At 44.0% G+C, this 17,323-nt stretch overlaps 1 protein-coding gene across 1 annotated transcript in view; it reads left to right on the top strand.

Annotated features, from left to right (window-relative positions):
• Positions 1-4,164: 4,164 nt before the first annotated feature.
• Positions 4,165-17,323, top strand: part of ZCCHC24 (zinc finger CCHC-type containing 24) — a 203,100-nt gene continuing 189,941 nt past the window's right edge. Inside the window, exon 1 of the mRNA XM_040320621.1 lies at positions 4,165-4,715. Coding sequence (XP_040176555.1) covers positions 4,476-4,715 — 240 coding nt within the window. The 5' untranslated portion in view covers positions 4,165-4,475. The remainder of the gene's footprint in view (positions 4,716-17,323) is intronic.

The raw sequence follows: 17,323 nt of genomic DNA, 5'->3' as shown, positions 1-17,323 counted from the left end.
TGGCTCGCCGAGAACGATGAGTTTTGCCCGTCGAGTTCCTCGGACGTGTGTACGGGGCCATAGACATTGATAGGCAGCACTGATGGCTACTGTTGGGGCTGCACTGATAATCAGAATACTAATGATCAGTGACCTGATTATCAGTGTAAATGTCCCTTCTCACAATTCCTGGTTACCGGCGCTGTCACAGCGTAAGGGGAGGAATGTCGATAACCAGCAAGTATGTTTACCTGTGATCAACTGTGATTGAAAACAGCTGATCACATGGTAAAGGGTTGCTGGTATTGGTCCTTTACCCCGATCGCAGAGAGCACCAGCTGCCTGCCCAGCAGGCGCGCAGGGGGGCGTGGTTTTGGGAGGGCGTCCATCAATGTCCTCCCAGAACTAGGCGTCCGCGCTGTAGCCATCTTTTGGCTTTAGTGCGGTTGGGAAGTGGTTAAATGCAGCATACACGTAGTATGAATGTATATGCAAGGATTGCTGTGGAGGTTCACCCTCAGGCTGCATTCACACCTTTGCGTAGGCGTTTTTCGACGTATTTGCGGTGACAAAAAATAGGCGTTTTGTCCCGCGATTTGCGGCGACAAAACGCAACGTAATTAACCGCGTTTTTTTCACAGTCATTGTCGGCTATGCGAACGCCATAGCCGCCCGATACGCGCGTCGAAAAAGGGTCCGGGACTTGTTTGAAAGTGGTCGTTCGGCGTTCTATCGACGTACGGCGTTCTGTGTTAGGAGATGTGAACAGTCTCCATAGAGAACAATGCAATTTCGACCCTCCGGCGTATTGTAGCGCCGCGCTTCAGGCGTACAAACGCCTAGGTGTGAATGGAGCCTAAAACAATTATCTGACATTACATCCAGCATACTAACGACATGTAAAGTATGCTGGTATTTTTTTTTCTCCATACATACCTTTTAATTGTTATTTTCGCCCCGGCTTCCGGGTTCTGATTCCCGCGGGACTGGGCGTTCCTATTGCGAGCTTAGATGATTGACGTGTTGTGAAAAACTTCCCATGGCGCATAAAGCGCTTTACCAGTTTTCCGTAAATAGCCGACCTGCGAGTCAGCGCTATACAGCGCCTGCGCCCGCCGTGTAGAGCTGACTTGGAAAACAATAAAGAGAAAAAAAAAAAAAAAATAAAAAAAAAAAAAAAAAGAGCTGACTGTGCAGGCGCCATATAGAGCCGACTCGCAGGTCGCTATTTACGGAAAACTGGTGACGCGCTTTATGCGCCATGGGAAGTTTTTCACCAGACGTCAATCGTCTAAGCTTTCCCGTGCATCACTGTGGCGGCTGCATCGATCGTGTCATCCCCTTTATAGGGAGACACAATCGATGACGTCAGACCTACAGCCACACCCCCCTAAAGTTGTAAACACACACAAAGTGAACACTAACTCCTACAGCGCCCCCTGTGGTTAACTCCCAAACTGCAACTGTCATTTTCACAAAAAACAATGCATTTTAAATGCATTTTTTGCTGTGAAAATGACAATGGTCCCAAAAATGTGTCAAAATTGTCCGAAGTGTCCGCCATAATGTCGCAGTCACGGAAAAAATCGCTGATCTCCGCCATTAGTAGTAAAACAAATAAAAAAAATAAAAATGCAATAAAACTATCCCCTATTTTGTAAACGCTATAAATTTTGCGCAAACCAACTGATAAACGCTTTTTTTTACCAAAAATAGGTAGAAGAATACGTATCGGCCTAAACTGAGGAAAAAAAGTTTTTTTTATATATTTTTGGGGGATATTTATTATAGCAAAAAGTAAAAAATATTGATTTTTTTTCAAAATTGTCGCTTTATTTTTGTTTATAGCGCAAAAAATAAAAACCGCAGAGGTGATGAAATACCACCAAAAGAAAGCTCTATTTGTGGGGAAAAAAGGACGCCAATTTTGTTTGGGAGCCACGTCTCACGAGAATTTTCGTGACTTTAGTAAACTCATCAGATTCGACGTGAGATTAGCATGCAAAAAAAAAAACAGACGATCATTCGTCCGATAATCGGATCGTGTGTACCGGGCATAAATGTGTATTTTAACAACTTGAGGACCTCTGCACGACGATATACTTCGACAAAATGTCACGGCTGGGCACAAGGGCGTACATGTACGTCCCCTTTAAGAGCCCAGCCTTGGGTCACGCAGCGCGCCGGCGCGCTCGCGACCCGGTCCTCTTCTCAGTGACCGTCCCAACAGGAACAGCGGACCCGATCGCCGCCGGTGTCCCGCGATCGGGTCACAGAGCTGAAGAACGAGGAGAGGTAAGTGTAAACAAACCTCTCCCCTTGCTTCCTAGTGAGCCTGTCACTAATCGTCTGTTCCCTGTCATAGGGAACGACGATCAGTGATGTCACACGCACAGCCACCCCCCCCCCCTCACAGTAAGAACACTCCCTTAGGACACACTTAACCCCTCCTGGTTAACCCCTTCACTGCCAGTGTAATTTTTACAGTAACCAGTGCATTTTTATAGCACTGTTTGCTTTAAAAATCATAATGGTCCCAAAATAGTGTCAAAAGTGTCTGATGTGTATGATGTGTCCGCCATAATGTCGCAGTCACGATAAAAATCGCTGATTAAAAAATTAATAAAAATGCCATAAAACTATGCCCTATTTTGTAAACGCTCTGGGCCGGATTCAGAAAGAAGATGCGACGGTGTATCTCCTGATACGCCGTCGTATCTCTGAGTCCGGCCGTCGTATCTATGCACCTGATTCATAGAATCAGTTACGCATAGATATGCCTAAGATCCGACAGGTGTAATTGACTTACACCGTCGGATCTTGGGCTGCAATTCCAAGCCGGCCGCTAGGTGGCGCTTCCATATCTTTTACGTGTCGGAAATGCAAATGAGCATTTACGCCGATTCAGAAACGAACGACCACCCGGCGCTTTTTTTTTACATCGTTTTTCCGGCGGAAAGTTACCCCTGCTATAGCAAGGGTAAGTGTGGCGTATCCTATGTTAAGTATTGCCGTCGTTCCCGTGCCGAGTTTTGAATTTTTTACGTTGTTTGCGTAAGTCGTTCGCGAATACGGTCGGACGTAATTTACGTTAACGTCGAAACCAATGACGTCCTTGCGACGTCATTTGGAGCAATGCACGCTGGGTAAATTTGCGGACGGCGCATGCGCTGTTCGATCGGCGTGGGGACGCACCTGATTAAAAATAGTACACGCCCCCTAGCCACGGAATTTGAATTCCGCCGGGCGATTTACGATACGCCGCTGCAACTTTAGAGGCAAGTGCTTTCTGAATAAAGCACTTCCTTCAAAAAATAGCGGCGGCGTAATGTAAATCAGATAGGTTACGCAGATCTAAAGATCCGCTAACCTATCTGAATCTAGCCCTCTAACTTTTGCACAAACCGATCAATAAACGCTTATTGCGATTTTTTTTACCAAAAATATGTAGAAGAATACGTATCGGCCTAAACTGAGGAAAAAAAAATTATTTTTATTGATTTTTTTGGGGTATTTATTATAGCAAAAAGTAAAAAATATTGCATTTTTTTTTTTTAAATCGTCGCTGTATTTTTGTTTATAGCGCAAAAAATTAAAACCGCAGAGGTGATCAAATACCACCAAAAGAAAGCTCTATTTGTGGGGAAAAAAGGACGCCAATTTTGTTTGGGAGCCACGTCGCACGACCACGCAAATTGTCAGTTAAAGCGACGCAGTGGCGAATCGCAAAAAGGGGGCATGTCCTTTACCTGCATAATGGTCCGGGTTAAAAAAGTATTCATCGCAACACATCACAAAGCGCATGAACAGCAGCAAATGCATCAAAAAAAGCGCAGAAGCTCGTGCAAACGAATGTAAATGCAAATTGCGGTGTAGTGGTAAAATGGAATCGTGGTGTAAATGAGCCCTCAGGCCACTCCCACATGGAAGATTAGAAAGTGATGCTGAATTATTTGGCAATGTGTAATGAATAGAGATATCTCAGTCATAGAAGGGAAACGTGTAATGTGAGGAGCCCAGCCTGTTGGTGTAGATGAGAGCAATGATCAGCCCGGATCACATTTCCCTGCGGTGCAGGAGGCGCACTCCCCTTCTCCCCCTTCTCCCCTCTCCCCCCTTCTCCCCCTTCTCTCCTCTCCCCCTTCTCCCCCCTGATCTCCCCCTGCCGAGGTGAAAGGGAACCCGCTTCCCATCAATGACAGAGCGGCCTATGGAGAGCAGCCCCGACCTTCCCTGCAGCCCATGCAGATGAGCCAGGCTGGCCGGCCAATGGCAGCGCGGCGAGGGCGGGGCCGTGCAATCACATAGCGGATTGCAGAGAAATTTGGGAAAAGTTGAGCAGAGAGAAGTTTGCAGCAATGCCCTTACTGAGCCCTCTGCCAAATCCCTATAGGAAGGAAAGATAGGGGGCAGGAAGAAAGGAAGGAGGAAGAGAAGAAGGAGAGAAGGACTGTGCCTGAGAGGAGGGGGGCTTTTCTTCTAACTCAGGGGGCAAAATGAGCCTGCTGTCTGCCATAGATACCACTGCATCAGTCTACCAGCCTGCCCAGCTCCTCAACTGGGTGTATCTGTCCCTGCAAGACACTCACCAAGCCAGTGCCTTTGATGCCTTCAGACCAGAGTCCAGCAATGCCTCCCACCCTGATCTCAACAACTACTCCAAGAGCCCCCCAGAGCTCAACTCTTCCATCCACTCCAGTTATCTCAACAGCTTCCTGCAGCTCCAGAGGACTGAGGTGTGTCCCTCACTTCCCAAAAGCCCCCTCTTCCTCCTGCCTGTGTCACTAACTGCTCACTCAAGTCATTGTCTCCTCTACTACTACCTCTGTCTACTACAATCTTACTACTTATACTATTCCACTTATTCTAATCCTTGCTTTTGTGTCCTGCAAACACTACTACTTCTATCTGCTCCACGTTCACTAATATGTACTAATATATAATAGAAATGAAACCATTGTCTAATCTACTACTACTACTATCTACTCCACATTTACTAATATGTACTAATATATGATAGAAATGAAACCATTGTCTAATCTACTACTACTACTATCTACTCCACATTTACTAATATGTACTAATATATGATAGAAATGAAACCATTGTCTAATCTACTACTACTACTGCTATCTGCTCCACGTTTACTAATATGTACTAATATATGATAGACATGAAACCATTGTCCAATCTACTACTACTGCTATCTACTCCACATTTACTAATATGTACTAATATATGATAGAAATGAAACCATTGTCTAATCTACTACTACTACTGATATCTACTCCACATTTACTAATATGTACTAATATATGTTATAAACTAAACCATTGTCTAATCTACTGCTACTACTATCTACTCCACATTTACTAATATGTACTAATATATGATAGAAATTAAAGCATTGTCTAATCTACTACTACTACTGCTATCTACTCCACATTTACTAATATGTACTAATATATGATAGAAATGAAACCATTGTCCAATCTACTACTACTACTATCTACTCCACATTTACGAATATGTACATTAGTACTAGTATTAGTTATAACATATTAATATGTTATAAACAAAACCATTGCCTAATGTACTACTACTCCTATCTACTCCACTTTTACTATTATGTACTAATGGATTATATTATAACCTAAAATATTGTCTAATCTACAACTTCTATCTGCCCCATTTTTACTATTGTATTATATAAACAAAACCATTGTCTAATCTGCTACTACTTCTAGTTGCCCCATGTTTACTTATATATACTAATATATATATATATATATATATAAATATATATATATATATATATATATATATATATATATATATATATTATATATTATAAACAAAACCATTTCCTGGTCTTCTACTACTTCTATATACTCCATTTTTACTATTATGTACTAAGGCATTATGTCAACTAAAACATTGTCTAATCTACTACTTCTATCTACTCCATTTTTACTGTTAGGTACTAATGTATTATATAAACGAAACCATTGCCTGATCTACTACTACTTCTGCTTACTCCACAGTTACTTTTATATACTATTATATCATAGAAACTGTTTCATTGTCTAAAAGACTACTACTCCTATCTACTCCTTATACTGCATGCTATTATATTATACAATTTGTATCAGTGTCTAATCTCTGCCTATATGTTCACTCCTAATATGCATTATCTGCAAAATACTACTACTCCTATTTACTCCACTGTTACTATTACATAGTATACTAATATATAAACCGTATCATTGTCTAATCTTTGCTTGTTTATTCAGTCTTAGTATGTCATTTGCAAAATACTACGCCTATCTACTCCACTGTTACTATTATATACTATACTAATATATAAACCGTATCATTTTCTAAGCTCTGCCTGTATATTCAGTCTCAATATCATTTGTAAAATACTACTCCTCCTATCTACTCCACTGTTGCTAATATATATTATTATATTATGTAAACTGTGTCATTGTCTAAAGTCTGCACTTATGTTCAATTTCAATGTGTCATCTGCAAAAACGACTACTCCGTCCTATCTACTCCACTGTTACTATTATATACTATACTTACAGCCTTTCTACGATCACATCCATGTAATATAAGGCTCTACCTAATCGATCCAATCAATTTGTATCCAGTCAGGCAGGCCTTTGTACTACATACATAATGGTTGGTAGATCTAAGGCTCCAGTCACATCTGCGCGTTCCGTAAACGCTTGCACCATCTTGCATTTCTGCATGTGTTACTGGAATGCGCAAAAAAATGCAAATGCCATTAGCTGTTATTGGCACCCCAAACGCGGCCAGGGAGTGCATGTTTTTGCAGGTAACAAAAGGTACGGTAAAAAAATGTGCCAAGTTCAATGCCCAAAATGGTGCAGAAGCTTCTTTGGTGCGTTTATCATGCGTGTTGCATGAAACGCACACAACAGGCAAAGAAAACGCAACATGACTGCGATACGGCAGTGTGAACAGGGCCTATAGGAGGTTGCAGCTTGTGTGGGTCATCTTTACTTCTGTCTACTCCACTGTTATAAATATATACTACAGGGCCCTCTGATTCCTATTGTATTGTAACTGTACTGTCTGCCCTCATGTTGTAACGCGCCGCGCAAACTTTTGGCGCTATAAAAAATCCTGGAAAAATAATAATAGAAACTTTAGCATAACCTTTGCCTTTATGTTCAATCTCAATGTATTGTCTGCATATTGTTACTACTTCTATCTCACTTCTGTCTACTCCACTGTTTCTGTTCTATACTAATATATTAAAGATATTGTATCGTTTTCTGCCTCTCTGTCCAGTCATCTGGAAAATACTTCTTCACTGTTACTATTCTATACTAATATATGATATAACTTGTATCATTGTCTAATCTCTGCTATCATGTCCAGTCTCAGTATGTGTCCTCACAATACTACTACATGTCTCTTATTGTATCTTCTCCACTGTTACTATTCTATACTAATATATGATATAACTTGTATCACTGTCTAATCTCTGCTATCATGTCCAGTCTCAGTATGTGTCCTCACAATACTACTACATGTCTCTTATTGTATCTTCTCCACTGTTACTATTACCCACACTCTCTTCATTTATTTCTCTGTTGGACACACTGGGGTCAATTTACTAAAACTGGAGAGTGAAAAATCGGGTGCAGCTCTGCATGGTAGCCAATCAGCTTCTAACTTCAGCTTGTTTAACCACTTCCATACCGGGCCTATTCTGGCACTTCTTTCCTTCATGTAAAAATCATAATTTTTTTGCTAGAAAATTACTCAGAACCCCCCAACCATATTATATATATATATATATATATATATATATATATATATATATATATATATATATATATATATATATATATATAAAATATGGTTGGGGGGTTCTGAGTAATTTATACATTTATAAATGTATTAATAAATTTATAAATTTATAAATTATACACATATATTAGCAGACACCCTAGGGAATAAAGTGGCGGTCATTGCAACTTTTTATCTTGCGCGGTATTTGCGCAATAATTTTTCAAACACCTTTTTTTGGAAAAAAAAAAACGGTTTCACGAATTAAAAAATAACAAAACAGTAAAGCTAGCCCAATTTTTTTGTATAATGTGAAAGATGATGTTACGCCGAGTAAATAGATACCTAACTTGTCATGCTTTAAAATTGCGCACACTCTTGGAATGGCGCCAAACTTCAGTACTTAAAAATCTCCATAGGCGACGCTTTAATTTTTTTTAACAGGTTACCAGTTTCGAGTTCCAGAGGAGGTCTAGTGCTAGAATTATTGCTCTCGCTCTAACACACGCGGTGATACCTCACATGTGTGGTTTGAACGGCGTTTACATGTGTGGGCGGGACTTATATGCACGTTTCGCTTCTGAGCGCGAGCTACTTGGGGACAGGGGCGTTTTAATTTGTTTTTTACTTCATTTTTTTTTATTTTTACACCTTAAAAAAAAATTTATCACTTTTATTCCTATTACAAGGAATGTAAACATCCCTTGTAATAGGAATAGCATGTGACAGGTCCTCTTTATGGAGAGATAAGACCCCGCATCTCTCCTCCAGGCTGAAAAGCATGAGATCGTGAAAAAAAATCACAGAACTCATGCTTTCAGCCGCGATTGCGGCTTTGTTTACTTTCGGGTTCCCAGGTGTGACGTCATAACGTTGTGCCCGGACCCCCGACGGTCATAGAGATAACCGGTCACCAGAAATCCGGCGGTGGCCGATTCGTTCTCTGGGCCTCCGATGGCACGGGAGAGCCTGGAGAAGCACTGCCTACAAGAATGATCAAGCACCGCTATGATCTTTCTTATAGTGCGCAGAATCGCCGCCTAAAAAGAAGGAGCTGTAGCTGCAGGCATCATTCAGATATCGCCCCCTAAATTCCAGCGCGCCATATGATGTCCAGCGGTAGGAAAGTGGTTCATTAGGCTTTGAAAAAGAAAAAAAAACCTGAAAGCTGATTGGTTTCTATGCAGAGCTGCACCAGATTTTGCACCAATAGTAAATAAACCTCATTGTTTTGTTAGTATTCAATGAAATTGCAACATGTATCGTTTTCAGTCTATAATATTTTTAGATGAGTTGTGTAAATACTAAAAACGTTTGCAAAACATCGGAGCTGTATGGATACAATCATTGCTACAAGGACAATAAAAAGGATTTCTCATTTCACATGAAACGAATACCTTCCTTATATTTTCTGTACATTATTGCGGTTCGGATCGGCTGTGTTTGGGGCCCTAATATAGGTTACAACTGATTGTTAAATCTACTTTTTTTTTTTATCTTTATTTTATTTAAATTTTGACAGAGTCAACGTAAAATCTCCTATAGATCTACCAACTACTACCCTGTTTCCTCGAAAATAAGACAGTGTCTTATATTAATTTTTGCCCCCAAAGATGCACTAGGTCTTATTTTCAGGGGATGTCTTATTTTTCAGAGAGGGGGATTACCATGTTAGTAACCCCTTCTGATCCTCCTGTGTCATTTTGTTTCCCCCTTCTGATCCTCCTGTGTCATTTTGTCCCCCCCCCCCTTCTGATCCTCCTGTGTCATTTTGTTTCCCCCTTCTGATCCTCCTGTGTCATTTTGTTTCCCCATTCTGTTCCTTCTGTGTCATTTTGTTTCCCCCTTCCGATCCTCCTGTGTCATTTTCTTTCCCCCTTCTGATCCTCCTGTGTCATTTTGTTTCCCCATTCCGATCCTCCTGTGTCATTTTGTTTCCCCCTTCCGATCCTCCTGTGTCATTTTGTTTCCCCCTTCCGATCCTCCTGTGTCATTTTGTTTCCCCCTTCCGATCCTCCTGTGTCATTTTGTTTCCCCCTTCTGATCCTCCTGTGTCATTTTGTTTCCCCCCTCTGATCCTCCCGTGTCATTTTGTTTCCCCCTTCTGATCCTCCTGTGTCATTTTGGTTCCCCCTTCTGATCCTCCTGTGTCATTTTGGTTCCCCCTTCTGATCCTCCTGTGTCATTTTGATTCCCCCCTCTGATCCTCTTGTGTCATTTTGGTTCCCCCTTCTGATCCTCCTGTGTCATTTTGGTTCCCCCTTCTGATCCTCCTGTGTCATTTTGATTCCCTCCTCTGATCCTCCTGTGTCATTTTGATTCCCCCCCCCCCTTCTGATCCTCCTGTGTCATTTTGTTTCCCCCTTCTGATCTACTGTGTCATTTTGTTTCCCCCTTCTGATCCTCCTGTGTCATTTTAATTCCCCCCCCCCTTCTGATCCTCCTGTGTCATTTTGTTTCCCCCCTCTGATCCTCCTGTGTCATTTTGGTTCCCCCTTCTGATCCTCCTGTGTCATTTTGGTTCCCCCTTCTGATCCTCCTGTGTCATTTTGATTCCCCCCTCTGATCCTCCTGTGTCATTTTGGTTCCCCCTTCCGATCCTCCTGTGTCATTTTGTTTCCCCCTTCCGATCCTCCTGTGTCATTTTGTTTCCCCCTTCCGATCCTCCTGTGTCATTTTGTTTCCCCCTTCCGATCCTCCTGTGTCATTTTGTTTCCCCCCTCTGATCCTCCCGTGTCATTTTGTTTCCCCCTTCTGATCCTCCTGTGTCATTTTGGTTCCCCCTTCTGATCCTCCTGTGTCATTTTGGTTCCCCCTTCTGATCCTCCTGTGTCATTTTGTTTCCCCCCTCTGATCCTCCTGTGTCATTTTGGTTCCCCCTTCTGATCCTCCTGTGTCATTTTGGTTCCCCCTTCTGATCCTCCTGTGTCATTTTGATTCCCCCCTCTGATCCTCCTGTGTCATTTTGATTCCCCCCTCTGATCCTTCTGTGTCATTTTGATTCCCCCTTCTGATCCTCCTGTGTCATTTTGTTTCCCCCTTCTGATCCTCCTGTGTCATTTTGGTTCCCCCTTCTGATCCTTCTGTGTCATTTTGATTCCCCCCTCTGATCCTCCTGTGTCATTTTGATTCCCCCCTCTGATCCTCCTGTGTCATTTTGTTTCCCCCTTCTGATCCTCCTGTGTCATTTTGATCCCCCCCCCTTCTGATCCTCCTGTGTCATTTTAAATTCCCCCCGCCCTTCTGATCCTCCTGTGTCATTTTAAATCCCCCCCTTCTGATCCTCCTGTGTCATTTTGTTTCCCCCTTTTGATCCTCCTGTGTCATTTTGATTCCCCATTCTGATCCTCCTGTGTCATTTTGTTTCCCCCTCTGATCCTCCTGTGTCATTTTGTTTCCCCCTCTGATCCTCCTGTGTCATTTTGTTTCCCCCCTCTGATCCTCCTGTGTCATTTTGTTTCCCCCCTCTGATCCTCCTGTGTCATTTTGTTTCCCCCTTCTGATCCTCATGTGTCATTTTTATTGCCCCCTCTGAGCCTCCTGTGTCATTTTAAGTGATCCCCCTCCCTCCACCCCTGTGCCAGTGGACACCTTCATCAGACATCCCCCCACCCCTTTATCAGACATTTCCACACATTGCCCGACTCCTGCTCCGCGCTACCGTACTCACTGTCTACGGTAATTGTATGGCCAGACTCAGTCAGGGCACAGCGAGCAGCAGGCGGCAGATTGTCCTGGCGGTGGCGCAGGCTCTATGATGAAGAGACCACACACTTCCTGTCTGTGCTGCAGCCAATAATGAGCTGCGTGGCGGCGCCCGCCGGTCTATGGTACAGAGTGTTACGGTACCTTCGGGGGACCTTACTGCATTATCGGGATGCCTTATGTTTGGGGGAGGCCCTATTATCGGGGAGGTCTTATTTTCGGCGGATGTCTTATATTTCTGCGAGAGGCAAAACTGAAAGGAGGTCTTATTTTCGGGGGATGTCTTACTTTCAGGGGAAACACGGTAGTAGTGTTGGGGCCTGCCGGCTTGGATAAAAATTGATTGGTTAGATCAGGTATGTCGTAGTTTTGGTAAACCGATTCAACAAAGATTGTATGGTTAGATTGCAATGTGTATGGTGACTCCAACCAACGTTTATGTGGCTCGTTCACAAAGTGTTTAGGAAGAAGAAAAAAAAAAGATTTTCTGCCTTGCCTAGCAAGTTTTATTTAAGGGGCATCTGGCATTGGTCTGTAGAGAAAATTCCTTTATTTGCTTTAGATCAGGCCGAGTCCAGGGAAGTGTAAGGATAATATTGTTGACAGTGTGATTAACCCAGTCAGTGCCAAACGACTTGGCCGAAGCTGACAAAAGCCGGCCCTGACAGCTGCTCTTGTAGACAAATGGTTACACAGATTTCCCTTTGAGTGATCCCAGACAGTAATATCTATCCAGGGCCTGTAACGAAAGGAAAGAAAGAAAATTCCATCAGCTTTATCCAAGCGTGCTATAAAAGTTTTAATAACAATTTAAGGGTTTTATTTTTCATGCAAACTTCAAAGAATTCCCAGAATAAGAATATTCCAGGCTGCTTTGAAAAACAAACTTTCCATCCAAATATTCTTAAGGAACATTAAAAATGCAGGGCACTGGTGCATTCGGAGGTCAGTTGTTCATCAAACGGCAAGATCAGACTTCAAAATATACTTCATATGTATATCATTATTCCGAGATCGCAGGAACAATATTATTGTCGGGTAAATTGATGGATTTGTTATGCAGATCTCTGAAGCTGGCCATACTCAGGAAGAGAACCTTGCCACCGCGAAGGCTTTTGGCTTGGATAGTGAATGGGTCAACAATGATGAAAACGCTAAAGTCCGATTTAGAAAGGAAGGTTGGAAATGTTTATCCAGTTCCTTCTTGTTCTTCTCTGTGATGCTAGCAGTAGGGCTTGTGCTGTTTTTTATGGCTTATGTCAGAGGTGGGGAACCTTTTTTCTGCCAAGGGCCATTTGGATTTTTGTAACATCATTCGGGGGCCGTACAAAATGATCAACTTAAAAATTATTTTAGTTATATTTGGTCAAACATTTTTTTTGTATAATCTTTATTTATATACTCCATTTTTACAAATAAAGAACAAAGGAAACACAATGGACATGTAAAAAAAATAAGGCTGTCAATAAACAAGGACATGAACTGTCACTACATATTTGGTCAAACATTTAATTAACTATTAACTCAGACAGTAACCCCCACAGTAGTGCAGACCTCAGACAGTAACCCCCACAGTAGTGCAGACCTCAGACAGTAACCCCCACAGTAGTGCAGACCTCAGACAGTAACCCCCACAGTAGTGCAGACCTCAGACAGTAACCCCCACAGTAGTGCAGACCTCAGACAGTAACCCCCACAGTAGTGCAGACCTCAGACAGTAACCCCCCCAATAGTGCAGACCTCAGACAGTAACCCCCACAGTAGTGCAGACCTCAGACAGTAACCCCCACAGTAGTGCAGACCTCAGACAGTAACCCCCACAGTAGTGCAGACCTCAGACAGTAACCCCCACAGTAGTGCAGATCTCAGACAGTAACCCCCACAGTAGTGCAGACCTCAGACAGTAACCCCCACAGTAGTGCAGACCTCAGACAGTAACCCCCCCAATAGTGCAGACCTCAGACAGTAACCCCCACAGTAGTGCAGACCTCAGACAGTAACCCCCACAGTAGTGCAGACCTCAGACAGTAACCCCCCCAATAGTGCAGACCTCAGACAGTAACCCCCACAGTAGTGCAGACCTCAGACAGTAACCCCCACAGTAGTGCAGACCTCAGACAGTAACCCCCACAGTAGTGCAGACCTCAGACAGTAACCCCCACAGTAGTGCAGACCTCAGACAGTAACCCCCCCAATAGTGCAGACCTCAGACAATAACCCCCCCAATAGTGCAGACCTCAGACAGTAACCCCCACAGTAGTGCAGACCTCAGACAGTAACCCCCACGGTAGTGCAGACCTCAGACAGTAACCCCCACAGTAGTGCAGACCTCAGACAGTAACCCCCACAGTAGTGCAGACCTCAGACAGTAACCCCCACAGTAGTGCAGACCTCAGACAGTAACCCCCACAGTAGTGCAGACCTCAGACAGTAACCCCCCCAATAGTGCAGACCTCAGACAGTAACCCCCACAGTAGTGCAGACCTCAAACAGTAACCCCCACAGTAGTGCAGACCTCAGACAGTAACCCCCACAGTAGTGCAGACCTCAGACAGTAACCCCCATAGTAGTGCCAGGTGTACCAAGATGGCCGCCGCTCCAGAGCTAGGCCGAAGCCGGGGACTTTCCTAGGCCGAGGCTCCGGAGCGCTCCGCGGATCGCGGGGTGTGCCGATCCAAACGGGGTGACCCGTTCGGATCACGGATCAGTGACGATCCGTTGCACCCCTAGTCAGAAGGAGCCGCAACTACAAGGTAAACATCGGCTCCTTCTGACAGCTCCGCAGACACACACTCAGTGGCACGGGGGGGGGGGCTTTTGGAATGATTTTGCGGGCCGCAAGCAGCCCACGGGCCGCAGGTTCCCCACCCCTGGCTTATGTGGTGATCCCATGATGTTCCGCAAATAGCAAGATAGCAATAGCAAGTGTAGGTAGCAGTGGCGGCTGGTGCTCAATTTTCTTGGTGGCCTCCCCAGCCAGCCAACCAAACAACCACAACCCCCCCCCCCCCCCCGGCAGCGTTTGCTCGCTCAGGCCCCCCACCAGCCCCTGCACTTACTGCATCCAGGAGGCCGCGTCTTCCCCCGTGTCTCCTCCTCCTCCTCCTGGTGTTTTCTTCTTCTTCTAGCCAATCAGGACTTAAAACCCACAGCCAATCGGGTCTTAGGACTCCCGGCCAATCGGGTATCAGGACGGGAGAGAAACAGGAACATTAGCAAATATTTTTCGCTAGTCCACCCTTTTTGAAGCCAATTGGCCTCTGTCTCTATTCATGTGTCTTTTAAAAAAAAAAAAAAACATTGAAATTTATGCGTCCGGTACCCTGCATGCAGTCAAAAGCCCTGTACACACGATCAGTTCAAACTGATGAAAACGGACTGAAGTTCAGTTTCATCAGTTAACCGATGAAGCTGACTGATGGTCTGATGTGCCTACACACCATCAGTTCAAAAACCGATCGAGTCCAACGCGATGATGTAAAACACAACGACGTGCTGAGAAAAATTAAGTTCAATGCTTCCAAGCATGCGTCGATTTGATTCTGAGCATGCGTGGGTTTTGAACCGATGCTTTTGCGTACTAACCATCGGTTTTGACCGATCAGTCATCAGTCCATCAGTTCAATTTTAAGGCAAGTTCTACATTTCTGGACCGAAGGATAACGGACTGATGGGGCCGTACACACGGTCAATTTGGACCGATGAAACTGAACTTCAGTCCGTTCTCATCGGTTTGGACTGATCGTGTCCATAGGGTTCAATATTGAGTTGGCCCACCCTTTGCCCACCCTTTGCAGCTATAACAGCTATAACTCCTCTGGGAAGGCTGTCCTTCATCCCAAATGTGTTCTATGAGGTTGAGGTCATGACTCTGTGCAGGCCAGTCAAGTTCCTCCACCCCAAACTCGCTTATCTATGTCTTTATGGACCTTGCTTTGTGCACTGGTGAGCAGTCATGTTGGAACTGGAAGGAGCCATCCCCAAACTGTTCTCACAAAGTTGGGAGAATAAAATTGTCCAAAATGTCTTGGTATGATGACACCTTAAGTGTTCTCTTTACTAGAACTAAGGGGCCAAGCCCAACTCCTGAAAAACAACCCCACAGCATAATCCCCACCCACCCAATGATTTGGACCACTGCACAAAGCAAGGTCCATAAAGATATGGATGAGCAAGTTTGGGGTGAAGGAGTTTGACTGGCCTGTACAGAGTCCTGACCTTAACACGATAAAACACCTTTGGGATGAATTAGAGTGGAGACTGTGAGCCAGGTCTTCTCGTCCAACATCAGTGCCTGACCTCACAACTGTGCTTCTGGAAGACTGGTCAAACATTCCCATAGACACACTCCTAAACCTTGTGGACAGCCTTCCCAGAAGAGTTGAAGCTGTTATAGCTGCAAAGGGTGGGCCAACTCAATATTGAACCCAACGGACGAAGACTGGGATGCCATTGAAGTTCATGTTGGTGTAAAGCCAGGCGTCTCAATATTTTTTACAATATAGTGTATAAGATGCAGCCTGTCAGTGACAATAACACAGCAGTTTTTGTGTCCCCCCCCCCCCCCCCCATTTTATAGTTGTATTATCTGTTAAACTTTCTGGCAGGTCAGTTGATTTTCCTTTGACAGAGTGACAATGCTCTTTATTTTGCAGTGAAATCCCTGCAGCGTAGTCATCCTGTGTAAAGGGTGGTTGACGACAAACAAAATAAAACCACCATTCAGCTAACACTTTTAAGTAATTAATAAAGCAGATTTTTTTTTTCTTTTGGTATGAATGCTAATCGTAGAAAATATTATTTTACTGAAAGGGTAGTTGATGCTTGGAATAGACTTCCAGCAGAGGTAGTGCGTCAGTCAACAGTAAATAGCTTCAAACATAGATCTATACCCAGACAAAAAAAAACGTATAAATAAATAATAAAATGGGCAGACTCGATGGACCGCTTGGTCTATTTTCTGCCATCACTTTTCTATGTTTCTATGAATAAAGCTGACCAATGTGATTATCCCTATGAGTATAATAGGTTGTCCCAACCCTGTAACTGTCACTTTTGCTAGACAGCTGGGTCAGTAAGCCTGCGATGCGGGAATCAGCGCCATTCCAGTGTCAGTTCCCGCATCGCATCTCCCTCGCAGGCAGTTCACACCGCCCTCTGCGAATACAAACTTAATGACACCCCCAGATCGTTTTGCAGATCGCAAAATGCACCTGAATAGGTGCGAATCAGGCCTTAAAGGGGCATGATGTGCTGTGCACATATGGTTCCTCCGACTATCCATGTATGCACCGAGCCACTGTTAATCTATTAGGCCTCATGGCTGCAGAGGGTCCTAAAGCATACGTTTCTGTGCCCAGGAGCCACAGGGGTTTGCATACAGCCGCACCCAGCACAAATTAATGACTGGCTGACAGACACTGTGGCTGTATGCATTTACTTGCACATCCAATTGTTACATTAATATGGGGATGAGTGGTCCTGGATGCAGACAGTTTGTGTCTGTGACTGCTCATCTGTCTCTCTACAGATGTGCATACTCAGACGTGTGGAGAGCCGTGGCACCTGTCATTGATTTGTGCACTCAGGGCTGGTCCAAGGATTTTTGATACCCTAGACGAAACCTAATTTTCTCTGCCCATGTGTACCCCACCTTTTAAATAAAGCACCCATCTAATGCAGCCTCACCAACGCCATCTAATGCAGCCTCACCAGCGCCCATCTAATGCAGCCTCACCAGCGCCCATCAAATGCAGGCTCACCAGTGCTCATCAAATTCGTCCTCACCAGCGCCCATCAATTATTGTTTTCT

Source organism: Rana temporaria, chromosome 8 (genome assembly GCF_905171775.1).
Source record: "Rana temporaria chromosome 8, aRanTem1.1, whole genome shotgun sequence".
NCBI lineage: Eukaryota > Metazoa > Chordata > Amphibia > Anura > Ranidae > Rana > Rana temporaria.
The sequence above is the reverse complement of the archived record's forward strand: the minus strand, read 5'-3'. Positions and strand labels throughout refer to the sequence as shown.